Source organism: Salmo salar, chromosome ssa01, assembly GCF_905237065.1.
Source record: "Salmo salar chromosome ssa01, Ssal_v3.1, whole genome shotgun sequence".
Taxonomy (NCBI): Eukaryota; Metazoa; Chordata; class Actinopteri; order Salmoniformes; family Salmonidae; genus Salmo; species Salmo salar.
In genome coordinates, this window is record NC_059442.1 from 146,693,830 (window position 1) to 146,721,152 (window position 27,323).

Here is a 27,323-nt window from a genome sequence, read left to right on the forward strand (position 1 = left end):
TGTTGGAGGGGCCTGCGATTAAGGCCGAAAATGGTAGTTGCAACCGGGGGTCAAAACCTTCTACAGCAGCCATTATATCTTAAGCTTTAAGACACACTGGGGCTTGTAGCATAAGTCAGTAGCCAAAGGGCAATGTGGTCCCGTTAGGTAAAAGCAGTCTCTTGTCATAGACTACCCTGAATATTTTAGTAAGTGGGGCATTCCTGAGATGGAAGCCATTTTTATCCCAAACAATTTTTTTGTAGAAGCTCAAAATCTCCAAGTCACTATTCCGATCGTTTATGAACCCCTCGACCAAGCGTGTGATTGATTCCAAGTTTACACGCGGGGCATTTTCGTAGTTTTGAGTCACGCCTTTGGCTTTCAACACCACGTGATTGTCTTTAGTCCTAAAAGCATAGCTTTTGGGCCCACAGGAGGACCATTCTGTGATATGCTCATCATCTTTGAGTTCACTCGTTAAACCACCCAGATAGTTGCTAAGTGAGAGGCTCCAGTCACCCTGTTTGCTTACATAGACCACAGAGTCTGTGTCATGGTAAAGAACCCTCCTCTGAAGCTGCTCCATGAGGGCATACAGTTCAAGTCGGCCATAGGCCGTGGTAAATGCTGCAAGAAAAACATTTACATTACCCGGGGGTAGAACTCACTTCTTGTTATGTCTCCATTGCACCAGGGCAATGTCTTGACTCAAGAATGAAAAATGTGAAATTTCGTATTGGTCCGAAAAAAACTAATTTCAAAAATTCTTCGGGGTCTTTAATGATCGACGTTGTTAGCATATTGCATCTCTGCGAAAGCTTCCCCCAAAGCGAGTTTAAGTACAATTTCGACACATTTCGTTTGGTCTTGTTGACCTCTATTCTGTCAGGGTCAAGAAGTATGCCTTCTCTGTCGTGATAGTCTTGAATGTACTTGTCTTTGCTCTCTTGATCTGTGACCGATGTCGGATAGCCTGAAGCCATTTGCTTGCATCTCAAGAAGGTCTTGATGTACTCTTTAAAAAGACTGTCTGATTTCCTGGAAAAGTTCCACACTTCAAAGATTTTGGCCACAAGATACCCCATCTCTAGAGCCTTAGAGAATTCAACTGTGACCTATACACCTGTCAGGGCTCTTTCCTGATATGAGTGATCACAAGGCTTTTCCTGGTTGTTGTTTTCACTGCAGGTGCGACATAGGGGAAATAACAGATTTCCTTGAGGTCCCTTGTAAGGCAACACTGGTATAAACAAACCCCTAGGAGGGTAGACAGTTGCTTTGATCAGACCAAAATAGTTTTGGGGTAAGTCAAAGTCGCGGTGAATAATTTCAGGATGCCCCATAGGATAGCATGAGGAACTCATTACATGAGGATAAAGAGATGTAAAATCTACATATCCTATTGTCTCGTCTGGTTGCGCTACATACCGCAAGGTCAAAGCATTGGTATGGCCTCCATACAAGGCCTGTCGTGGTTCCAAGGGTTCTGGTGTGTCAAAGCTGGAAAGGAAAGCTCGAACATGAGGATCAGACTTTTTGAGTGCGGTCCACTCATGCTCCCACATAACATTCACTTTTAAACCGTAAGTAGCCTGTAAAGGTTCCAATTTGTCTTGAAACTCTTGGTACATTTCCCCAATAAGTCTTTTGGGTTAGGACACACATGGCCTGTGGCTCAAAGCAAGATTTACAACCGCGGAAGAAACAACCGTACTCAAACACGGACTCAACAACGTCAATCTGTGTGTATCCATCTACATGATAAGCCCCAATTCAAAGCATGTTGAATAAAAATGTCTTTATCTGGGTCAAGTACTCCAACCACTGAATGGAGCCACTAGAGTATGACTTGAATTGGCGTCGGTAGTTGTCAGGCGAGGGGATAGCTATAGATGCTGTAGGTAGAAAGTGTGTACGATAGGTTTTCATGCATGCCGATGCAATAGTTGTACAACTCCAGGGGTCAATGCCTGCATCTTTGATTACCTCTTCTCTGAATCTGAGGCATCCTTCATGAAGTATAACTACATCGTTGTCACAGTATGACTCCATCTCTTTGTGGATATCAAAAGTGCTGTGACATACTGTCTCGTACCATGTCATGAATCTCTCTCGCTCTTTGGGAGACATTTGATCACACGGGTCTCGGATAAGAGCCAATATAATGTAGATTCTCCTCAGATGTAAAAAAAAAATGGGGAAACCAACCTTTCACAGAGTTCTCAAAACCCAAGGTCTCAGGCATTTGAGCCAATCTCATGGGTAAGAAGCTTAAACTGTCAATGTATCTCTGGTTGAAAGCGGGGTCTACAAAACACAAGATTTTACTACCTTGAGCTATGACACTGGGTGCAACGCCTTGCTGTATCAGAGGGTTCAAAAGAAGGTATGAATCATATGCTCTAGAATTGTATGCTATAAACGTGAAGTTTCTGTACTGGGGTTTTCTGAAGTGTTTTAGAAAGAGGAGTGCACAATTGGGTCCCTCTGCTGACCACTTATCACCCTTGAAAGTCAAGGTAGATACAAAAATAGGCAAATGAACCCGATTGTTGATTAGTCTCAAAATCATAAAAACGTATTTCTCTGAATGTTCATCTTCAGCCAAGGGTTGAATATAACACTCGCGTGGCACTTCTTGAACCACTTCAGTCTCTGCTTTTCAAAGGCCCTTTACAGATTGGGCAATGTATGATTCCACACATATGAGGTTTAGGGCTGTCTATTTTAAGGTTGTAATTGCAATGGCATTTTGGACATTTCTTGTTAATGTCACAACTGCTTACAGATTTACAGGCCTTGGGGTGCCATGTTTCAATTTTGTGTTTTTCGTAACAGTAGGCCGAACGACATGTCCTGTGACAATCCTCACAGGGTGTCAGGTTTAAGGGCTGCATCGGATAATTTTAATCCAGACATACGGAACAGTTATAACGGCACGAGTGCGACAGGCTGGTCACACACAAGGTGCGCCTAAAAACGCACAGATGTTGGTAACAGCATAATAATGGTTGTTTTGCACATAAAAGTACAGAATCTGAGGATGAGGTTGTGGGTTGTTTTGGAATTTCAAGAGAGCTGCATTATAGCTCTACTGTGGTACAAAACCACAATCTTGATGTTCAGAAAGTTTTCAAATTTGACTATGTCAGAGAATGCCACAGCATCCTGTATGCCTAGACCGACAGCATTTTGAAGCTCTCTAGCCTTTTGTAACGCCTCTAGATCCGTACATCCAGGGTTGAGTAAATGTGCTAGGCCTATTGCAAAGCATAGCTTATTACCGGGATTGTGAACGTTTGAGGCATGCCCTTTTATTGTTCTATCGGCTATGATGGATAAATTTGATTGAACAAGTCGTTCCAGCAGGGCTATAAATTGTTCAAGATCTGCTTCACCATTGGGTAAAATAAGAGATATAGTGTTTTGAATGCTATCTCCACAAATTTCCAACTGTAAGACATCACAAGGTTCGCCATAATCTCTGGACCTGTCTAACAGTTCGTTCAGAGTATCCAAAATCATCACGTAAAAAAAACGCATAATCGAGATTTTGATTCAACCATGTGAAATTGAAAAATTGTCTAATCTCTGTATTGCTGAATTTATTTCTGTACACAACCCTGACACTTCTATCAAGACCATCTCCCTCCTGATTTATTAGACAATATTCCAATTCCTCAAAAACATCGTATTGCGTTTCAGACTCTTCGGCGTTAACGGCGGGGTCTGCGTGGGTTCCGGTGTAGAAGATCTTATGCTCTCGTTCATATGGTTAATTAAACAAAATAGGGCGGCCGGGATCCAGGATAATTGGTTTTCATCGGTCGTTCCGGACTCATTCCTATGTTTAATTATTTCGATCAGGTCTCTGGGAATCTGGGATAACAGCTTTTCGTCTATCGGAATTATGTCCGTTACCCCAGCCTCATTCATCCATTCAATTAAAGCTTGGAGATCGGGCGGTATTTGGGCCAACAGGCTTTCAACTGTCTCAATTATGTCTGTTGGCTCGTCCATTTGGGTAACTATTGATGTGTGTTCTTGTGGTATTCTGGAAAGATCCATGTTACATATAGGTTTTTTAGCGCCTGTATTTGCGTTTTTTAAACGGTGTGTTGCTTAACAAACGGGGCATTGTTCTACGCCAGAAGGATAGATCTGTCATGTCCTGACCAGTATAAGGGTTATTTGTTATTGTAGTTTGGTCAGGACGTGGCAGAGGGTATTTTGTTTATGTGGTTCAGGGTGGTGATTTATGTAGTAGGGTGTTTGATTTATTATTTCCGGGTTTTGGTCTATGTTCTATGTTTTGTATTTCTATGTTCTTTCTGGTTTGTTGTATTTCTATGTTTAGGTTGATGGGGGGTTGGACTCTCAATTGGAGGCAGGTGCTTTCTCGTTGCCTCTGATTGAGAGTCCTATATATGGGTAATTGTTTGGTTTGGTGTTGTGGGAGATTGTTTCTTGTTTTGCCTGTGTGAGCATGACAAGACTGTTTTGTTGTTAGTGAGTTCTTCGTTATTTTGGTGTTCTCTTTATTTAAAAATAAATACAAGATGAGCATCCACATTCCTGCTGCGTTTTGGTCCTCTATTCCCAACGACAACTGTTACAGAATCTCCCACCACAAAAGGACCAAGCAGTGGAGAAAGGAGCCAAGGGAATTCGGTCTGGACTATAGGAAGCAGCGCGCTCGGGAGGAGATGGCATCCTGGTCGCTGGAGGTGTTGGAGTCTAGGGTTGACTGGACATGGGAACAATTACTGGACCACTGTGACAACCTGCCTGGGAGGAAGGTAGAGCACGAGAGGCACCCCCAATAATTTTTTTTGGGGGGGCACATGGGTAGTTTGGCTGGGCCAAGGGTGAGCCCTAAGCCAGCTCCCCGTGTTTATATGGAGAAGAGTATGGAGTGGAGGGTGCCGTGTGTGCACACTTCAGCAAAAATCTCGCCCATACGCACGCACAGTCCGGTGCGAGTTACTCCAGCCCCTTGCAGATGCCGTGCTAGAGTGGGCATCCAGCCTGGTAGGAGGATTCCTGCGCAGCACGTCTGGTCGCCGGTACGCCTCCTAGGACCAGGCTACCCTACTCCCGCTCTACGCACGCCAACCATCAGGCCCCTCCACAGCCCAGTTCGCCCTGTACCAGCACTCCGCACGTACAGGGCTACTAATTCCATCCAGCCAGGACGGGTTGTGCAGGAGGTAAGATCAAGACCGCCTGTGCGCCTCCATGGCCCGGTGTTTCCAGTTCCTGTCTCTCGTGCTGACCCTGAAGTGCGAACCCCTAGTCTGGCACGTCCAGCACCACGCACCAGGCTTCCAGCGCGTCAGCCCAGTCTGGTACGTCCTGTTCCTGCTCCCCGCACTAGTCCTGAGGTGCGTGTCCCCAGACTGGCACATCCAGTACCAGTACCACGCATCAGGCTTCCAGTGCGTCAGCCCAGTCCGACTTGGTCTGTTCCCGCTCCCCGCACTAGCCCTGAGGTGCGTGTCCCCAGACTGGCACATCCAGTACCACGCATCAGGCTTCCAGTGCGTCAGCCCAGCCTCGAGAGTTCGTCAACAGTGTGCAGTCCAGAGTATCCGGCAACAGTGTGCAGTCCAGAGTATCCGGCAACAGTGTGCAGTCCAGAGTATCCGGCAACAGTGTGCAGTCCAGAGTATCCGGCAACAGTGTGCAGTCCAGAGTATCCGGCAACAGTGTGCAGTCCAGAGTATCCGGCAACAGTGTGCAGTCCAGAGTATCCGGCAACAGTGTGCAGTCCAGAGTATCCGGCAACAGTGTGCAGTCCAGAGTATCCGGCAACAGTGTGCAGTCCAGAGTATCCGGCAACAGTGTGCAGTCCAGAGTATCTGGCAACAGTGTGTAGTCCAGAGTATCCGGCAACAGTGTGCAGTCCAGAGTATCCGGCAACAGTGTGCAGTCCAGAGTATCCGGCAACAGTGTGCAGTCCAGAGTATCCGGCAACAGTGTGCAGTCCGGAACCGAGGGAGTCTGCCTGCGACCCGGAACCGAGGGAGTCTGCCTGCGACCCGGAACTAAATATGATTAACTGTGTATCAAATGAGTCTGCCTACAGTGTGGAACGGAAGAGGTCTGCCTACGATCCGGAACGATGGGAGTCTGCCTACGGCCCGAAACTGAGCAAGTCTGTCTGCATTCTGGAGGACAGTAGGCCGGAGCCAGAACCACCTCCTGTATAGGTGGGTTGGGGAGGGGGGGGTGTAGCACAGGTGCCGTCGTTGATGGCAGCCACCCTCCCTTTAGTTTAGGGGGATTTGTTGTTGTTTTTTTATTTTTTTATTTATGAGGTGCATCCGGGGTCTGCACCTTTAGGGGGGGGGGTACTGTCACGTCCTGACCAGTATAAGGGTTATTTGTTATTGTAGTTTGGTCAGGACGTGGCAGAGGCTGTTTTGTTTATGTGGTTCGGGGTGGTGATTTATGAAGTAGGGTGTTTGATTTATTATTTCCGGGTTTTGGTCTATGTTCTATGTTTTGTATTTCTATGTTCTTTCTGGTTTGTTGTATTTCTATGTTTAGGTTGATGGGGGGTTGGACTCAATTGGAGGCAGGTGCTTTCTCGTTGCCTCTAATTGAGAGTCCTATATATGGGTAATTGTTTGGTTTGGTGTTGTGGGAGATTGTTTCTTGTTTTGCCTGTGTGAGCCTGACAAGACTGTTTTGTTGTTCGTGAGCTCTTCGTTTTTGGTGTTTTCTTTATTTAAAAATAAATACAAGATGAGCATCCACATTCCTGCTGCGTTTTGGTCCTCTATTCCCGACGACAACCGTTACAAGATCCTGACTGTATTGCCACTCGAGTAAATCCACCATTCATTTGTGGAGCAAGACATTTCTGGATTTTAGAGCCCTGGAAAAGGCAGTAATAAACCTAGCTTGTTCTATTTCAGGTTGGGTGTTTCTACATAAGAATAGGAGGAATCAAGAAGGTTGGCAGCATCACAGAGGAGCAAGTCGTCTACCTCGGGAATGTCATTTAAAACGGTGAAATCATCCGGTTTTATTGGGAATGTCCGGCGCGCCGAAACCCTCTGCGTGCTCTCGGGGTGTATGGTCTTCTGTGCCGTTACGCCGGGGAGGAGTCTGAAAGAAAATGAATATATACAAAAAATAGATTATTAAACATAAAAATATCTTAGGTAAAAAATGTCAAATACATTTCAGAAATAATACTATATATTAAATTACCTCTGCTTTTTTGACGCGGGCTGTTCTGACGAATCGCGGAAACCGTGGGTTCTAGACTTTTTTTCACCAGGCCTTCCTGATTCTGCCGGACATCTCTCGTTGGAGTCTGAAAAAGCATTATTTGTCATTGTTTTAACATATTCAATCATAAAAATGTATAAATTACAATAAAATATGTATTACTAATAACATATATAATGGCTTCATACCTTGTCCATGTAGCGCCGTTTCTTGAAGCAGTAACTTTTCGGGCCGGGGTGATTCTGCGCAATGCACTTGCGCACAAGTTGTGCGTTGCTTGTTTGGGTCTGAAATATGGAGCTTGGTTCCCGGGGGAGTTAGGGTAAAGCCGTTCGTACAGAATGGGAGAATAGCATCTATGTCATCGTTCAGAGTACATGAAGCATCCGTGATCCTTCTTTGGGGTCTGTCAGCTGTAAACACAAAAATAGCTTTTAATATAGGGTTCACACTTTTTGTTTTTAATGTATAAATATTCTTATGGATTTTATTATTGGACTTACGTCGACAATAGTGTGATGGGGACTGGCTGCACGCGTTTTGCTCCACTGAAACCCCCTCTAACGAAGGCTGTTCCCAATCATCTATTCCCGGAGCAGCTGTGTAAAGGACTGAGATCCTACAAACGTTAAACTAATATTAACAGGTATTTATACTATATACATATTTTTAAAATAAGAATACGTGCATTTGACATTATCAAAAAAATCGTTGTCCACCCGTTTTATAATATCGATATCAAATTTTTATATCCTTACAATTCCCTGAAAATACCTCTCCAAATCTAATATATTATTTTCACTAACTCACCTTGAGAAAGCTCCATTAGGATGGATTCACAGATTATCTTTTAGCTGTCCGGTGGTGATAACTCTTCGGGGCTGTTGGTCAGATGTCTGGAGTTGCGCTTTAGTCTGTCGTACAGAATGGCCAGTATCTGTTTCCCTAGCCTCGCTCCGAGGTCGTCTCTAACGAGAAATATTCTGTAATGAGCTTACGGAGCGGGGGTGCCGTTTTTTCGGGCGACATCCTGTATGCATAAAAGGGTCATATAAAGTACCCACGTATGTCTAGAGACCCCAAAACCACAGGCGGGTGTCTCGACATATTCTGTCTGCCGGTATTGCGTTTATGCTTCATAGCACCGCTTGGGGGTGTAAATGTATATCCCGGGGTGGGGGGACCGTTAGTATTTGCGCTGATTAGAAATAACATATGTTTTAAACCGTAGGAGGTTGTCTAGACAAGATATATTCTGCCTGGACTGTTTGACTTTTTAGCCCCCACATCCTTGGGGGTGAGATAAATACGCATTTGAAAGGCTTGTGTGGTAATAAAATCCAAAGTGCCCAAGCCCCATTGAAGAGACACACACACACAATCCTTAACAAACTCACACACACTTTTTCTGGTTTCAAAAACCACCCATGCAAAGACACACACCCCCACCCCCTATTTGTTTTGAAACACACACACCTACACTCCCGCACACGTCTTTCAGGAATCCTTTTGTCTCCGGGACAGGCTTGTGGATGGCTCGAAAATGCACAGCCCCTTCGTTAAAGGTGAGATACAGCTTTAAAACCATTTATTTAATTCATAATATTTAGTACAGACCTTTTTAAACATGCAATAATTACTTAAACATTTTTACTGCGCAATATTGAAACAGGCAAATGTTTTTTATGTATAAACAATGTTTGTACAGCAGGTCAGCCACCATTACCAGGCACATGTAATGTAGGAAAGACGTTGTTGTAGCAAAGACTATTCGTATAAAATAAGACATTGCATTTCTCCACGACAGATCGGGGCGAGATAGAAATGACCAGGGGCGGAAATCCCGGGGGGGACGGGGGGGACACGACCCCCCCATCCTATGAAAAATATGATTTGTCCCCCCCAATATATCACTGAAACATAACTATGTAATTTAAATAATATTAATAATACGCAATGAAAGCAATTGTGCTGATTATAGACACTTAATAGCGCGTTTTTAAGTTTCAAAAGATTGCGACCCCCCCACCCTTTGCCTCACAATGATTTGATCCACTGCCAGTTCCTTAGTTGGCAAGGTAACAGAGGGGTGGTATCCACTGTCTGAAAGGCACTCAATGAACGTAACTGACATGAGGTTAATCCAGTCAATCGCGCACACACACTAGCTGAATATGCAGAGCTAGCGGGCAAATATTAACTATTAAGCTAGCTAGTAATTATTCCATTTATGTGGCCTTGTCAAAGATGGAATCTTTGCTATCGTCAATTTATTCCAAGATCAGCATGCAGATGATGTAAGTTAGTGCTTCAAAATCCCTGTGATAAGGTTAGCGATAAACTGAAGTGCAAACTGAACAGAACTACACTCTCTTCTACCATTGTCTTAAATATATTTAATGGTCTCGTTGCAAAAGCTAAATTGTCGCAAGGGAACTTTTATTTATTTATTTTATTTCACCTTTATTTAACCCGGGTAGCAAAGATTATAGCAAACACCACTGAAACGGAATTGGTGCTCGCTAGCTTTGCAAATTCAGCTATTGTTGGAAGCCAGCCAATATGAAACAAACTATTAAAATTACAAAAGGTTGTAGCATATGTTGTGTAAATGGTGAACTCATTCAGCTGTCAACTCTTGTCATTTTAATCCGTTTCACATTTGCTAGCTACCTTTTAGATCGAAGCCCAAATAGAATGATAAAAGATAAGATGATAGAAGCCCATCTCCTACTGTAAATAACCTACACACTGTGTGTGTGTGTGTGTAGCCAGCCAGCCAGCCAGGTAGAAAAATGGCAGAAAAATAAAAGACGGACATCAGAGTATTTTTCAGTACACCAAAAGGCAAAGTAAGAACCCTAGTAGCCTAATATCTCAACGACTAGTTGATAAAATGTTCATAAGAAAGAAATTAAATTCTAATGGAAATGTTTCACAATGATGTCATTAGGCAGAGCAGGCAACAGATGGCACACAGACAGCAGAGTTGGGGACAGATATGCAGGGACAGACTGGCAAAGACAGGAAGTCTCAGGTAAGTTTGTTGAGTCTTTGTTTGGCAACATTATGAAAGGTTCTAAAATTTTTTGACTTGTAAAATAGGAACATAATTGGAAAATGCCATGGATACCCCCACTCTCAACTTAAACTGGTGACTGAACTAAGATTTGTTAAAGGCAATGGTATTGCTGTTGTGATTAGTTGTGTAGTTTTGGGTGCCGGTAGTTAGGAGTATGGCAAACACCTTATTTCTTTGGTTCCTCAATATACATTTACCATATTACAATGTAGGCTATGTGTTACAGCACTACTTTTGGTGTCCCCCTCAGGAATTGCTCTTGAGATAATTTCATGTAATTGTCCCCTCCAAAGTTGATATCAGATTTTCACCCCTGGAAATGACAGATTCCCGTTCGTAAAGGGGTAGCATAAATACCCTTTATTTAATTGTAAATCTTTAGTACAGAACTTTTAAAAAACATTTTTACTGTTCCTTTCTTACAGATAAAGGCCCCCAGGTTATAGGGTTGTCACTGACCCCACCCACTGTCTGTTTCCAATTCTACTGCGTCAAGACTACGTAAGTTTTCACTCCATGGATAGATCAAACGTCTTGCATGTAGACTCTGTGTATGTCTTAAGGATAGAAGCGGCCAGCGACGTAATTGTTAACGATTTTGGAAAAGACTGTCCAGCTTATTCATCAGGGTTATTCATATAGGGTAATCAATCCATTTAAAACTAAACACAGGCATAAAATTTGACATCCTTGCAGGCTTTGGAAAATACATATGAACTGACAGACTTCGTCGCATTTGTACTATCAAATTGTTCACATGCTAAAATTGTCACTTTGGAGTCGCGGCTATAAGCCATTGAAGAGATCCTTATGGCTTTCAAATCATTGCGCCCTCACACATGCTCTTCAAATGCATAGCCTGGCACGTTTGTACCACTCAGGGCCTGTTCAATTTGACAGAGTGCTAGCTGTATCTTAAGCCATTCTCTCATACACAGTGCAGGAGAAAACTCCCGGGTTTTAGCTTGATAAAGGGGGATGGGGCCACTGTCTGTGAAAATCTTCACAGTTGAATCCTCAGGTTTGAATATGTAAGTCATATGGCCATCACTGGTATCCAAAAAACGCTTTAAAACATTCTGGGGCCTCACCCAAAAGATCCTCAATGCTTTTATCATTGGGTTCGCGACGAGGCGCATAGTACCCCGAGAATTGGCCTAGGAGACATAATTTTCTGTTTAATGTTCAGGGTTTTATTTTTTAAATCTTGTTTAGTGTTCTGGGGTCGCATGTGTTGTTCTGGGTCTTATTTATAAGTCGTCTGCCTCCAACACAATCCCCCCCGGACATTCCTACTTTATAGACAACAACCCTAAGAGCAATAAAATAGGTGGGGTGTGGGGCCATCCTCTTTGAAATGTTCAAACACAACCCCCCCAGTTCAACGAGGTCCCTACAAATTAGTCATCATGACCACTTCAAAGGAATAGATGCAATATAGATATAAAATAACACACACTCTAACACGTGACAGAACAGGATGCAACTATATGGCCCTAACCACGTGACACCTTCCTGCCAGGATGTCCTGACCGGATGCCCTTATTTGGGCATGTACGCGCCATCCGGACATAGGGTCATAAATCACGATTTTGACTGATGCAGTCTACTTTATTCTCTCTGTGGACCATTTCAGATTGTCAGTGATGTGTACCACGAGACACTTGAAGCTTTCCATCTTCTCCACTGCGGTCCCGTCGATGTGGATAGGGGCGTGCTCCCTCTGCTGTTTTCTGAAGTCCACAATCAGCTCCTTCATTTTGTTGATGTTGAGGGAGAGGTTATTTACCTGGCACCACTCCACCAGGGCCTTCACCTCCTCCCTGTAGGCTGTATCGTCATTGTTGGTAATCAGGCCTTCAACTGTTGTGTCGTCTGCAAACTTGATGATTGAGTTGGAGGCATGCGTGGCCACGCAGTCATGGGTGACCAGGGAGTACAGGAGGGGGCTGAACACGCACCCTTCACCACCTGTGGGCGGCCAGTCAGGAAGTCCAGGACCCAGGTGCACAGGGCGGGGTTCAGACCCAGGGCTCCAAACTTAATGATGAGCTTGGAGGGTACTATGGTGTTTAAGGCTGAGCTATAGTCAATGAACAGCATTCTGATGTAGGTATTGCTCTTGTCCAGATGGGATATGGCAGTATGCAGTGCAATGGCGATTGCATCGTCTGTGGATCTATTCTGTTGGTAAGCAAATTGAAGTGGGTCTTGGGTGTCAGGTAAGGTGGAGGTGATATGATCCTTAACTAGCCTCTCAAAGCACTTCATGATGACAGAAGTGAGTGCTACGGGGTGATAGTAATTTAGTTCAGTTACTTTTGCTTTCTTGGTTACAACAGTGGACACCTTGAAGCAAGTAGGGACAGGGGACTGGGATGGGGAGATTTAATATGTCCGTAAACACTCCAGCCAGCTGGTCTGCGCATGCTCTGAGGACGCGGCTAGGGATGCCGTCTTGGCCGGGAGCCTTGCAAGGGTTAAGATGCTTAAATGTCTTTCTCAATTTGGCCACGGAGAACCAGAGCCCACAGTCCTTGGGAGCGGGCCACGTCGGTGGCACTGTGTTTTGGTTTGTTTGGGAGCAAGACGTCGGTGTCCGTGACGTGGCTGGTTTTCCCTTTGTAATCCATGATTTTCTGTAGACCCTGCCACATGTCTTGTGTCTGAGCCATTGAATTGCGACTCCACTTTGTCTCTGTACTGACGTTTTGCCTGTTTGATTGCCTTAAGGAGGGAATAACTACACTGTTTTATATTCAACCATATTCCCAGTCACCTTGCCATGGTTAAATGCGGTGGTTCGCGCTTTCAGTCTGGCGCGAATGCTGCCATCTATCCATGGTTTCTGGTTTGGGTAGGTTTTAATAGTCACCGTGGGAACAACATCCCCTATACACTTCCTGATTAACTCAGTCACCATGTCCGTGTAAACGTCAATTGTATTCTCTGAGGCTGCCCGGAACATATCCCAGTCCGTGTGATCAAAACTCCATCTACTGCAATTTCAGAACACTCTCGTATGAGTGTGCCAGGGCGCAGAATTACTGAAGAATTTATGAATGCGCAACCGGTGTCAGTAAACGTCGGCCAAAAAAGTTATTAAATTATTGCCAGCAGCACAGTTAGTCACTAACAATCTAGATGTCATGAAAGCAGCCTAACTAGCTCTGCTAGGTTTGTCACACAAAGGGTTCCAAGAGTTGAAGTGTGAATATTGTTGAGGAACAATATGACTTTGTGTTTGCTGTTAATGAGAATGACAAGTGTGATAGACTTAACTTGTGTGGGGGAGTTGAAATTAGAATGTTGATTGACTTGTGCAACTAGCAATGTGATAGATGAGAATACATGGGAAAGACTGAAGTCCGATAACCTAAGTGTCACTCATATGTCCCTATGACAGAGAGAACTGTATTCTTATTGTTGTAGTGACCCACTATCAGTCAATGGTGCATTAAAATGTAAAATCACAAACAGCAATAGAACTGATCAAGCAGAGTTCATTGTAATTAAAGGAAATGGAGAACGACTCCTGGGCAAAGAGACAGACATGAAACTGGGAGTTCTGAGAATAGGTACTGATGTCGCAACAGTGAAATGTTTTACTTTTTTATTTCACACCAAGCACTCACTACAACAGCAGTACCCACAAGTGTTCCAGGGAGTGGGAAATCTTAAAATTAAAGGGATCAGTCAGCACATTGACCCAAACGTGAAACCAGTAGTGGCCCAGCCGCTCAGGCGCCTACCATTCAACCTCAGGCAGAAGGTAGACCAAAATGTAGAGAAACTTTTGGACATGGAACTTGTTAATGGCCCAAACCCCATGGGTAAACCCAATGGTGTGGTCATTATTGTACCAAACGCAAATGATGAGATGAGAAGAACGTGCTTAGACATGAGACAAGCAAACCAGGCTATTGTTAGGGAATGCTATCCTAACCCAACAGTAGATGAGTCCAAAGGCATCAGACCGACAGCAGAGGGAGTGCGAGCTGTGATGGAGGCCAGGCAGCCAGAGAACGCCTCAGAGGTGAGAAGCTGCCTGCTGAGAGTGACCGCACAGCCGGAAAAAACACTCACACAGATCAGATCAGTATGTGAGGTTTTTAGCAGTGAGCACTACACCCTAAGCACTGACTACCAGAGAGATAGAGGAAGCCTCAGCCAAAGACCCCGAACTGAGAGAGGTATATAATGCTGTTACAAGTGGACATTTTGAGAACTGTAAAGCTTATTCCCCAATAGCGAGTGAATGTGTAGTTGTATACCTAGTTCTCGGCGGAACACGTATCACACATCATATATACCACAAACAGAGGTGCCTTATTGCTATTATAAACTGGTTACCAACATAATTAGAGCAGTAAAAATGTTTCGTCATACCCAGGGTATGAGATACCATGGCTGTCAGCCAATCAGCATTCAGGGCTCGAACCACCCAGTTTATAAGCAATAAGGCCCAAGGGAGTGTGGTGTACAGTATATGGCCAACATACCACTGCTAAGGGCTGTTCTTTTGCATGACGCAATGCAGATTGCCTGGATACAGCCCTTAGCCGTGGTATATTGACCATATTCTATTAACCCCCAAGGTGCCTTATTGCTATTTAAAACTGTTTACCAATGTAATTAGAGCACTAAAAATACATGTTTTGTCATACCCCTGGTATTTGGTCTGATCATCATTCAGGGCTCGAACGACCCAGTTTATAATAATATATGAGCCTGGTGAAATTCACAAAGTATTTTAATAACTGTTACACGAGCACAGTACTCCAAAGTGGCTGTGGCAAGAAAAGGTGAATAAGTTCACAATGCCATTCAAAGCTACACTACACAAGGTTGTAAGCAAAAGTCTCTAATGGAGCACGCTACACAAGGAACAAGACATGTGGGAAAAGTACAGAATCAATGACACAAGTGAAACACACTGAGCAGGACAACACTGGGGGCTGAGAACCGTACAGGCTTTGAAACACAACCCATTGTTACTCAGGCTCCTGACCAGGGCATCACAGTGCCACTTGACACTCAAAAGTCGGACCTCACAGGGTTAAGAGCACCACTGAAAATGTCTGACTGTGGTGAGGTAAAAGGGAACAAGTGATGTACTGGTGAAGTGTAAAAATGGCGTGTTTACTCTAAAAGAAAGTGTTTACTCTCAAAGAAAATACATGTTTGTAAATTGTCTGAAAATAAATGTATTGTAACTGTGTTACTGTAATGTTATTATTGTGTTGTAGATGTGAGGAGATACTAGATTGGTAGATCTTGTGATTCCAAAAATACTCTATATTCAGCTATTCATAAAATCACATTGTCTATAAAGCTAATCTGTGTATCCAATGGATTTGATCGAAATCATAAGGAGGCATCAGGCATGTGTCTGTGGTTAACCAAGATCACATGCTTTAAGATTGGTTGCATCATGCACATAATGTTTTAAATTCAATGTCTGGAGCATGGGCCTTTGCAGTGGAAATAGATATCTAAGAGGCTCAGTGTCAAATGGGGTAAATGCAGAGGAGTTGTCTAAAGCTCACAGAGCAGCGAGCATGTAGATTTTCAGCTATTTATCACTGACTCACATCAGACTGAATGGAGATGAGCCTCCCCCACCAGCTCACTGCTGAAGACATTCCCTAGGAAGTCGTCATGTGTTTCCCAACTAGGGACTATGGGTGGGATGGCAGTGGCCTGGCGGGTCTTTCTGTGCAACCATTGGCAGTGTCCCCCTGAGCCAAAGACCCTGTTTGAGCTGCTTGGATGCCCCCTGGTTTAGGAGCTTATCTCCGTCTGTGCCGGCTTGGCGTCACTGTCACTTACTATCGTCAAGGACCACTGGAATTCAGGTTTTCATAGCCTATACATCAGACTGGTGGGAGAAGCTATAGGAGGATGTAATGGAATAAATGGAAAGGTATCAAACATGGAAACCACAGGTTTGACAAGTTCCAGAAATTACATTCCAGTCATTCCAATGGGCTCATCCTCCTATAGCTCCTCCCACCAGCCTCTGCTATATATCTATTGAATGTGTTTAATTGACCTCATCTATGTAAGAGCTATTGATGGTATGGTATAAGCTCAATGTTTCAATAAATCCAACAGAAACAGCCTCTTAGGTTGATAGAAAGAAACTTTGAGAAATGCCTGTGTGTAATAGTGCCTAATAACTCATGGCCTGTGTTTTGATTTGCAGATATCTAGAGAAGGAGTTGAGTGAGGTTTTAATCCCTCTGGTGGCTGCAATTATGTATTGCAACAGAATGAAAATGCAAATTAATGAGTAACCTTTTCAGTGATATAAAAGACAAAATATCCCTTGCACAAACACTACTGGGAAGAAAGCCTCTATATCAAAGTTGTCATAAGTGTTAATCTTCCTCAGGTCATTGCGCTAGCCTAGCCTGAGAATAGCATTACTGGGTCGTTCGACTTGTTCTATCAATTTGTTTCCTTTTGAGATGTTTAACTTGGTGACAAATACTTTATTTAATCTAATTTTAACATTGTCATAAAGAGCACATGTTTAACTTGATAAAAAACATGTTTTCCCAGAGAGTAAAAAAAAGAAGACTATTAAAGTGCCTATTTTAAGTGGAAAATAAAGTAACATGGTTGACCGCTGTAACAGGCTGGATGATTCATCTGAAATCAGGCAGAAATCCCCTTGTGACAGGGGAAATGGAAGCTTGTTGTATGCAACAGAGGGGGCCAATAGGCTCTATGCATTATACCGCCTCCAAAGTTCTAATTTACTTCTGACCTGGTTGATGATTTCCGGAGCGAGTTCTGCTATTGTTTTTATCATTAGCTTACTAGCTATCATCGATGCATTTCTGACTGAAATAGTTCGCAATGACAACGTTTAAATTACAGCCCCGCGAAGGAGGTGCTAAGGAACATTGTTCAGTGCCTCTGTGTTCAGTTTCTTCCAAATATAATGGTATTGTGAGCTTCCATCTTTTCCCGGGCGATGTAGAGCTCAGAAAAAGGTGGTTGGTGCAGTACATCATGACAACTTTACTGTCACCAAACACACAAAGGTGTGTAGTACACATTTCGTCGAAAGTAACTTTGTTGAGGGAAAAATTGGGGGGGGGCGACAATACCTAAAAAGAGGTGTTGTTCCTACTGTCTTCGTGTGGAACTGGCACATTCAAAAGAGACCTGGTGTTTGGGAAAGAAGACTGAAACCTCCTGCTCCGACTGAGGGGGATGAAGAACAAGGTGCAGAGCATGGGCCAAGCCAGTGTAAATGTACATGTGTTTATTTGCTAGCAGCAAAATAATAATTTATTTATCTATGACATGTATCATCATTTGTGTTGCTGTGAATATCTGTTTGTGTGGAGCTTGTATTGGCTTTAATTAAGCATTGAGTAACAGGGGTGGGGGAAAGAAATCAAGTAAAAACAGAATAGCCAGAATGCAAGATTGAATACAATGTTAGAGATGTGTAATTGATTAACTGAACTGTTGAACATTTGCTGAAATACATGTTTTTTTAACAAATCTATTCTACTGTAGATTTCTTCACAAGAACATCAATACTTTTTTTTCATAAAATCACAAAACTTGGCACCCATACAGGGGATCCATTCAGGTGTGAGATAGACACTTCTGCAAGTAGTGGTAAAAATTAAAGTGGTCAACATTCTCTCTTATAGTTTTTGAAACCTGTAGATCTTTATATATCCTTTCAACTAGGATGTCCTCCTGTGCACAGATGACAAAGTCACACCAGCTACAACCTGAGAAGGATTTGACCTTGCATCTGCCAGTAGTAAGCATGAGATCTCTTCAACTTCAGCTCTCCATTCTGTATCTTCAGGTAAGGGCAGTGAACATAACTTGGTACATTTGGGCACTTGACCTCTAAGAGTCCAAAGTGTGGTCTTACACTGGGATCAAATATGATTCCATCTGGAGAGGATCCTAACCACGGGGCATCTGAGTGCACTACGAAGCCACACGGAAAGAAGTTAACATTCTTCAGTGTGCAGTACTCCTGTACAGCCACTGGCTCCATGGCTAGCCCCCTCTTCATCTCCATGGTCTGCATACCAGATCCCTTGAACATCAGCTCAGCTAGGTGGTCAGCTGAGGTCTCTCCCCGGACATGGCAAACCTCTCAGAAACGAGAGGATGTTATTCTCATTTTCCTGAGCTGATGCCATTCCGGGCTGCAGCTCTGCTCCCTTGTAGCAACCTCGACTTTGTGTGACATCTCGTAGGTTGTCTCTAATGCCTTGAGGTGGAACTGCTCCTGATGGCTAAGGACGTAAGCACACTGGGAAGCCTGAAGCCATCTAATGGATGTATTGGTGGAGAAGGGGCATCGGCAATCTTCACAATTTCACGGGTCTTTGGCTGTGGAAGCTGATAGGACAGAACACTGCCGGCTTGCACTGGCCTAAAGGTGGACTCAACCAGGGGCACATCAGCTGACATTTCCATTGTTGTCACAAGAGGGGCAGTAAGTGGAGAAAAGTTGGCATACGTTTCTGAGACTTGGAAAAGGTCCATGTCAGGCATGTATCCATTGAGTGCTTTGTAGAGAGAACTTCTGCAAAACATTTTAAAACCTTAATATCAGGTTGGAGAGATTACTATGACAGACTCATGTAACGTTTCCAGAAACAGCACAAGCCCGAAAGTTCAAATAAAATGAATTAAAATATACAGATTTATAGATTATATATTTCCCCCCAGTCTTTGTCCCAAACATTTGTCATTACATCGTAAAAACGCCACTGTTTAGGCTTATCATCTGGATACAAGAACAATCACAAGAAAATGTTTTCATTCTAGGAACCTCCAACTTACCTTATTCCATCAGCACACGAGTCAGTAGGTTTACGGATATTGATAGACTCACAAGTGTTCTTGGCTTGTGCCAACGCTGTTCTGTGTCTGTGCAGCTGTGAACTGGTGGTGCAGCAGGAATGTTTAGTATAGAGTAGTGCGCTGTCTGGTAAAGAAGGGCCACCAGAAGATTGCACAGAGCACTTCATGCAACACAGGAGCGGGCAGTGGCTTTGGACCACTATCACTGGTACGGAGTGCTTTAACACCATCTGTGAAGATAAGTGTGATGTAAGACTGAAGTGAGAAACAAGAATGGTGCGGACCATAAATAACAATAAACATAGTAGTGTCTAGTCTTCTTAACTAGGGGCTCATTTAACTATACAGGAATAGATTGTGTCTCAGTAACACAATTACCAAACACCGCATCAACAGATCTTTACCAAATAACCTGTTAAGTGGGCAATTCTAAATTGGGATTGGGACCCATCATTAATATCTATCTACTGATAAGATTAAACGTTGACACTGTCTCCAACACATTTTGGCCATGATGACAGTGTCTCACAGGAGATGTTTAACAAGGTCCCTAGTAGCTATCTATAACCTTTCCCTACGCTCATGCTGTGCGGCTTTTCACTGTTCCTCATGGACCTGTGACAGGCAGCCCTCACGGTGATCTCCCCTGTCACTGTATCTTTGTTAGATACTGTGTAGAAGACATGAATAACAATTTTTTAGCAAGCAAATATAGCTAGCAAGCATAACTTAACCAAGCTAACGAGAATACACACATTCTCAGGTAGATTCTGTCAACGTTACATCATTTTACGAAGTAACTAGCTAGCTACAGTTAATCGTTAAAGTAGCTAGCTATCTGTCACTGACTTGGTACTCACCTTCATAGTTGTCTATGTAGCTTCTTATATACATCTTGAACCCCTTTTCATTCTTGCTAGCTGGAGTCTCGGCGGCTGATTTAACAATTCGATGTACATCATTAATATTAATTTGAGGCAAGACCTGAAGACACCTAGTAAAAAACTGCGACATATTGATAGCAACGTTATATCGTCGATAACAACTAGACTGCCCGGAAATTGCCACACCGATAGGAAGTGTGTTTAGAACGTTCGATCATGGAATGTGCATAAGGTCTATTGAATTTGTTAAACATTTCTGGCCTGTCTATCAAGGTTGATGTGTTATGCTCGACTCACTCAGTTTTCCACCACAAAACACTAGAAAATTGCAAAAAAAGAGTAGAACCATCTCAACTGCACTTACACAATGATTTGAAGTATTAATGTTCAATGATTTTTTTTAATGATTATTTAAAAAGAAATAGTTTCACCATATTTAAACGAACGAAATTATCAACATTATTATTATTATTAAAATTGTTTATGAATCACTAATCACATGATAACAATCTTCAGAAATAACTAGTGCTTTACAATGATGGTGAAAACTTTTGAGAAATGTTGCGGTTACGTGGGTTAAAATGTTCCTGGAAGTCACAGAGAGTGCACAGAGGGACGTGTCAAAATGCTGAATTTTGGAACTTTAGCTAATCTGATTTATTTAATTCTCTATGTGGTCTATATTAAAGGGAACTTCATTGAATATCAAAGGCTTTTAAATGTCAATATTGGTGCAGAATTTCTACTTAAAATATCAAAGGGACTATCAACTTTACCTGTTAGACTTGGACCATGGCGTGCTATTGAGGGCTTCGTGTGTACGAATGATGTTATGATTACCACGACTCCCTCCTGATGCTGCTCTCTCGTCAAGGTGCAGGATGGCATCATACTGTTGAGGAACGTCCATCTGCTGCTCTCTCCATGACGGGTCAATGTCGATGCTGTCCATTTCTTCAGCGTTCTCGCTTATCACTGCCTGTCGTTGACGAAGGCTTTCGGGAGACTGGGCCCATGAGCTGTATTCCGCGCCCAAAGTCAGCATCCTCCACGAGCCGAATGTGGCAGAGCGCATTGCTTGTGGGGTTAATAAAATAAAATAAATCATAACGTCATCTTATGGTTTTTACGAGTATAAAATTATTCTAGCTGTGATTGTAGGCTACAGTAGGCATATAGGCTAGTTTACATATAGCCTGGGACTCAAATTGAACTTTTTACATTTAAATGTAACCATTATTTAACTAGGCAAGTCAGGGATGATGAAGTTATCTTTGGTCTGTCTATTCGTTTCTTAAAGACAATATCAGTTTATTTGTTTTTATGAGATATGGCCTACAGATACTTGTTGCATCATATCTGGTCTTGTAGCTGTTTTTTTTTTTTTTTTTGGCCTGTCCTATTACTAATTTGAGTCAATCCCATGCAAATTTGCCACAAACCAGCAAAATAAAAGGCAACTCTAATCCACTATGCCTGCTTGTGCATTTTACTCAATTGGATTCAATGTTAGCCTAATATTGGTTAAAGGCCCAGTGCAGTTAAAATTCGTTTTTTATTGTGTTTTGTATTATATTGTTGAACAGCTGATGAAATTAACACTGTAAAAGTGTGAAAAAATGTTGTGTTATTTCCTGATAGTTGCTGGTTGAAAATACAATCTACACAGGACCTTCTAATCAGCAGGTTTTTTGCATGTCATGGGGCAAGTTTTGGCTTGCCTCATGACATCACCATGTGATAAATGAGTTAATGAACCAAGAACAAAGAGAGTTACAAACATCTCTGCCAATAATGGCAATTTTTCCATTTCCCCCGTCCACTCAGACCACTCCCAGACAGTCCTAGCTAAATTCATACTTCTGGAATAGTTTTTTGATAAAATGCTATTGTTTCTTTTTGACAATTGTAATAGAAAACTATTACAATAAGGTACTTAAAAACTGCCAAATTGGGCTTTTAATAGTGGTTAAATTAGAATGCACACAATGTACTGGCCAAATGTGAGGTGCCAATACATGCTGTAGTGTCCAAATAACTATTTGAAGTACAAAACCAAGTTTTATTTAATAATACATAATAGAAGGAACCACAGACAGGGTTGAAAAAAAGTGACTCATTGTCTGACACAAAAGCAAGTGGAGTATAACAGTGTTGCGATGTTGAGGAGTGAGTGAGGAAGGCAGCCAGAAAAGGAAGAAGCACCATAAACCAAGTCCCATCATGGATGCACCTTAGAGGGAAGCTTTGCAATTTAAGAATCCTCACCTACCATAAACCACAGTGGATCGCCTTTCCGCCCATTTGGAGTAGTTTGGGGCCCTCCTCTCCATGACTGCTCCCTTACTAACTGCTGTGTCTGTAATCCAAGGTAAAAAAAAACAATTAAATGGCTACAAAAGCAAGCCAACTAACATTTCACTTCTACTGTGTATATGCCTGCTTACAGGGACTTCTCTACGTGGCACAGGGACTGGTGGCACAAAAAGGTTTTTCCCCCAAGGAATGCGGAAAGGCTGTTTCCTGTTCTGCTAGTTAAGAGCTTTGTTATCAGTCCAAATGTCTTCAGTTCTGAAGGAGAAAATTCTCCTCTGATTCAAGGATCAACGCTTCTTTATCCCTCTTTCTCTGTAATCAGGAAGGGAGCAATCATCGTCTAAGACCTAAAAGGACTGCTGATTCACAATCAAAGTCACTTCCTGATGTGTTCTCGTTGCTTGGTTTCTTCTGGGGACATTTTGAGTTCAAGCATCAGAGGCCTTTCTAAGCCATCTACCAATGCCTATCTCTGAATGCATAGAAATCAGAGAGATAAACAACTGTTTGAGTTCAATGGGATAAACCGTCCAGCCTGGTCTCATAGACTAGACATAGCGTAGTAAATGTAAATCTGGAACACCAAATGAATATGATATGTAACATTTGGTATGGTTACATAAGACAGATGGTTAAGGCAAAAAACTACTTAGCATGTTACTAACCCTTCCCCTAACCTTAACCCTTTAACCTAATTCCTAAACTTAACCTAAACCCTAACCCTAACCCCTAGCCTTGCTAACATTAGCTAGCTAGCTAGCTAACGTTAGCCACCTAGCCACCTCGCTAAAATTCATAACATATTATAAGTTTGCAAATTCGTAACATATCATACGAATTGTAATTAGTAACATATCATACGAAATGGGTGATCGACATCCACAAATCAATACATACCATACGAAACATATCATACTAAATTAAATGTCTCGGATTCACCTGATGAATAATATGAAAATGAGACCAGGTTGCAGCGTCAGGTCCTGGCCTATGCCACCCTAGGCCAGACAAAAAAATATTGCAACATCCTATCCCGCAAAGTAGAATAGTAGCCTAGGCTATTCAGTGAATTCTTCTTGTCTCAACATTTCAAATTATACTCAAGACTTGCTGGCTTCCCAACTAGGCATAGGCCTACGCTCTTGTGATTTGAAACAATCCACAGCAGGAGTAATTCGATAATTTTGACAAATGTATTTCAAACGCACCATCTAGTCTATTGGATCTGATATTCAGAGCTTGAATAGGCAAAATGATTCATCTTAAATCATTGCCAGGTATCAGGGCTATAAAGCCAATGCAACTACAAACCACATGGATAGGCATTCACAATAAGTGCATTGCAAGCCGACACTGAAGAAGGGGAGGGGTGGGTGGCGAAGATATAGGCGCATCTCTCCAGAATGCGCTCAGCTGTCTCCCACCAATTCTTGCTGCATTAATTGGTTCATTGTATGTATTGCTTGCCCTTTGATTGTTTATTTTTATCAATTCCCCATTACATATGTCACCAGTAGCCTAGTAAATGTACCGTTAATAACCTCATTTGGTTAGGCCTACAAAAGTTAATGCATGTATTAATCACATTTACCATTCTCCAGTGGTGTAAAGTACTTAAGTCGTTTTTGGGGGTATCTGTACTTCACTGTACTATTTATATTTTTAACAACTTTTACTCCACTACATTACTAAAATAAACAATGTACGTTTTAATCCATACATTTTCCCCTCACACCCAAACGTACTCGTTACAATTCGTAATGGTTAGCAGGACAGGAAAATGGTCCAATTCACACATTTATCAAGAAAACATACCTGGTCACCCCTACTGCCTCTGATCTGGCGGTACTCAAACGAAATGCTTCGTTTGTAAATGATGTCTGAGTGTTGGAGTGTGCCATTGGCTATCTGTAAATAAATAAAAACAAGAAAATTGTACCGTCTGGTTTGCTTAATTTAAGGAGTGTGAAATTATTTATACTTGTACTTTTACTTTTGATTCTTCACCCTCCTGTTGTGTTCGTTTCATGTTAATTATTTCTGTGTTCCCTGACCAAAATGACCGCCCCATTATAGCTGATTATAAATCCATAATAATACATATATTATCACCTAATGTTGTGTTAGATCTTTTTATCATCTTACGTTCTTGTGAACATTACACGTTTTAAACTTCTGTTTGCTATTTATGACCTGAAGGCCTCATTGACCTGAGCTCATACAACTCGTTTTTGAGTAAAAAAAGAATAATGTATGGATTATTTTTACTATAAAAAAATACTCAGATGAAACATATTGTGCTATTTATCACAGACTACTTTGTGTCAAAGTTTAACAAGGACTCTCTCCTCCTCACCAGTGTCATGATCAAGATATGATCAAGAGCCTCACAAACAGTATATCGTTTGGTCATTGTACTGCCACAGAATGAAATGTGAGCAAGGCCTCAAAAAAGCTTTATATGCCTAAGCTGCAAGAAAAGTTCTATATGTTATTGGAACAATGTTGCGATTGTTTGTGAGAATGCCAACACGTGTGGTTCCCGTGGAGGAAAGATTCTGTTGGGGAAAGGTTCCCGTGGGGGTAGCCATGGAAGCCAAGAAGGAGAGCGAGGTGTGTGTGTGTGTGGGGGTGTGTGTGCTCAAACACACATGCATGTGGGGGACTGGGAGAGGAAGTGTGTCCATCTGATGAATGGGCTTGTGCCTGAACTCAATTATATACACTAATTGTAGTCTCACCCATTCATTTCTAATGACCTGTAATTTTTGACAAAAAGTTAAATAAAAGTTAAATAAAACACCCAAATAGAATGAAAATCATCTAAATGTATTTTGTGTGTTCAGATGCCCTGTGTGGACAAAGTCATGGAACCTTATGACAATCAGATGCAATGAACTACATTTTTCAGAGATAAAACTTGTAAATCGGTCCAATTCGACTGGAACACAGCAGGAGGGTTACGTATATTTTAGCAATTACATTTACTTTGGATACTTACGTATATTTAAAACCAAATACTTTTAGACTTTACTTAAGTAGTATTTTACTGGTTGACTTTCACTTGAGTCATTTTCTATAAAGGTATCTTTACTTTTACTAAAGTATGACAATTGGGTACTTTTTCCAACACTGCCGTTCTCATTCTTGGAGTGGAAACATTGTTTGCAAAGTTCACAACCTACTACACTTGTGAGGAACACGTTTTGCTTTATTTCATACCATCGTATGAGTTTTGTAAAAATGTGTATGATCTTATGTTAGGAGATCTCCATGTGAGCATATGTCTGGTCTGGTTTATTTCTCTGTCCTGTTAATGTTGACGTAGTACGCACACCTGAGCACGATAATGTAGGCTACTTGGCTTGCTGCGCGCAAATGTAGGAAAGTGCACATTTGTGGATGTCTGATTTCTCACCACCACTAATAAACTGGATTTTTCAGTCATTTTTTCTTCACTTCATACAGTATGTCAACATAAAAACATCAATTGCGAATGTTGGGCTAATTGGCCTAGTTCCTCGCAGTATTTAAAAAACATTTCCAACACTCCCCCTCGATAATAACCAAGCCTCGGTGTGAAAGAGCAAAATGTTATGCTCTGATGATCCCACATATCCAGTAGAAACTTCAAAAATGCCTGAACACTTTTCCCTAGTTCAAAAACATCTGTCTGTCCCGAGCTCACTGGCACGGGAAACTATGAGGGCCGGAATAGGCTAGTTGATACGATGTTGCAAGCTGGTTAGCAACGAGCTTCAGGATGGACCAGGTTGATTGATTTGATACAATGTTGCACTTCACTAGCCATAGCTCAAGTCGAGACAGATAAAGAGAGGCAGACAGGCTGAGTAGATAGATTTATGTGATTGAAAAAAACTGAATTTTCATCAGGATATTTTGTACAGTTTTTATTTTGGGGGATTATGTATTTTCACTTAGTTGACAATGGTCCTACTGCAATGGCCTACCGCCTACTGCTGAATTGGCCAATTGGGCCTATAGGCTATCTCTGAGTTCCATGTGCTCATTTCTTTAGCCGCCAATGGCTCACTTTGTAGACCTATTAATGTGAGAAACATAGACGTTATTATTGAAATTAAACTGTTCCACGATAATGCGAATACGAAAATCATAACTGAAGCAGATTGGTAGAAATGGTAGGACACATTATTTTAGCTTCCCCAAACTTGAATCTCACGCGTTGTGCCGCCTATGACTCCTATAAGCCTACCTACCAAAGTTTATCAGGCGTTGCGTTATCTTGGATAATGCAGTTCTTATTTTCTGCTTTGCCATGATCAGGTCAGAAATTGAGGAATAGGCCTACACACTTTAAATCGCAAATTATCATGAACATTTAGTCTACTGAGTTCAACTCCCAGACGGCAGTTGTGAGTAGCCTAATTTCAGTCCATAGGCTATTGGCCATTTTACTTTGATATCGTGTGTTTGTTAACATGTTAATTCATATTCACATCGAAGCCATTTTTTTTATTTGATAGAGTGCCATTTAGGCTATTTCATTCCGAGACACGCATGCTGTAAAAGGTGTCTGTGACATTGTCATAAATTCAATTCGGTCGCCATGTAGACTACAGAAAAGGCCACAGATGCCACAATGCCTTCAGAAAGTACTCATACCCCTTGACTTATTCCACATGTTGTTGTGTTACAGCCTGTTTTCAAAATGGACACACAATACCTATAATGACAAAGTGAAAACATGTTTTTATAAATGTTTGAACATTTATTGAAAATGAAATACAGAAATATCTTATTTTCAAAAAAAATATTCCAGCCCTGAGTCAATACTAGAATCACCGTTGGCAGTGATTACAGCTGTGAGTCTTTCTGGGTAAGTCTCTAAGAGATTTACACAACTATTTTTTTTTATTCTTCAAGCTCTGTCAAGTTGGTTGTTGATCATTGCTCGACAGCTACTGTAACTAGGCCAC

At 42.1% G+C, this 27,323-nt stretch overlaps 2 protein-coding genes across 3 annotated transcripts in view; both read right to left on the bottom strand.

Moving 5' to 3' along the window:
* LOC106567450 (voltage-dependent N-type calcium channel subunit alpha-1B) overlaps positions 1–22,537 on the bottom strand; it is a 269,203-nt gene extending 246,666 nt beyond the window's left edge. Inside the window, 2 exon segments of the mRNA XM_045691775.1 lie at positions 20,826–21,126; positions 22,322–22,537. Of these exon segments, the coding sequence (XP_045547731.1) occupies positions 20,826–21,126; positions 22,322–22,382 (362 nt within the window). The 5' untranslated portion in view covers positions 22,383–22,537.
* LOC106567462 (uncharacterized) lies at positions 6,665–8,878 on the bottom strand. Of its 2 annotated transcripts, none has more exons than XR_006758082.1 (5): positions 8,035–8,878; positions 7,728–7,843; positions 7,413–7,637; positions 7,204–7,309; positions 6,665–7,098 (listed from the first exon to the last, which is right to left on the bottom strand). XR_006758082.1 is itself a non-coding variant. In XM_014136742.2 (5 exons), exons 1-5 carry the CDS (start codon positions 8,048–8,050, stop codon positions 6,897–6,899), a joined length of 657 nt encoding a protein of 218 aa, XP_013992217.1. In that variant the 5' UTR covers positions 8,051–8,875; the 3' UTR covers positions 6,665–6,896. The 2 variants fall into 2 exon arrangements, 1 of the variants encoding a protein (XP_013992217.1); XM_014136742.2 differs by having other exon boundaries at positions 7,728–7,835; positions 8,035–8,875.
* Positions 22,538–27,323: the final 4,786 nt, after the last annotated feature.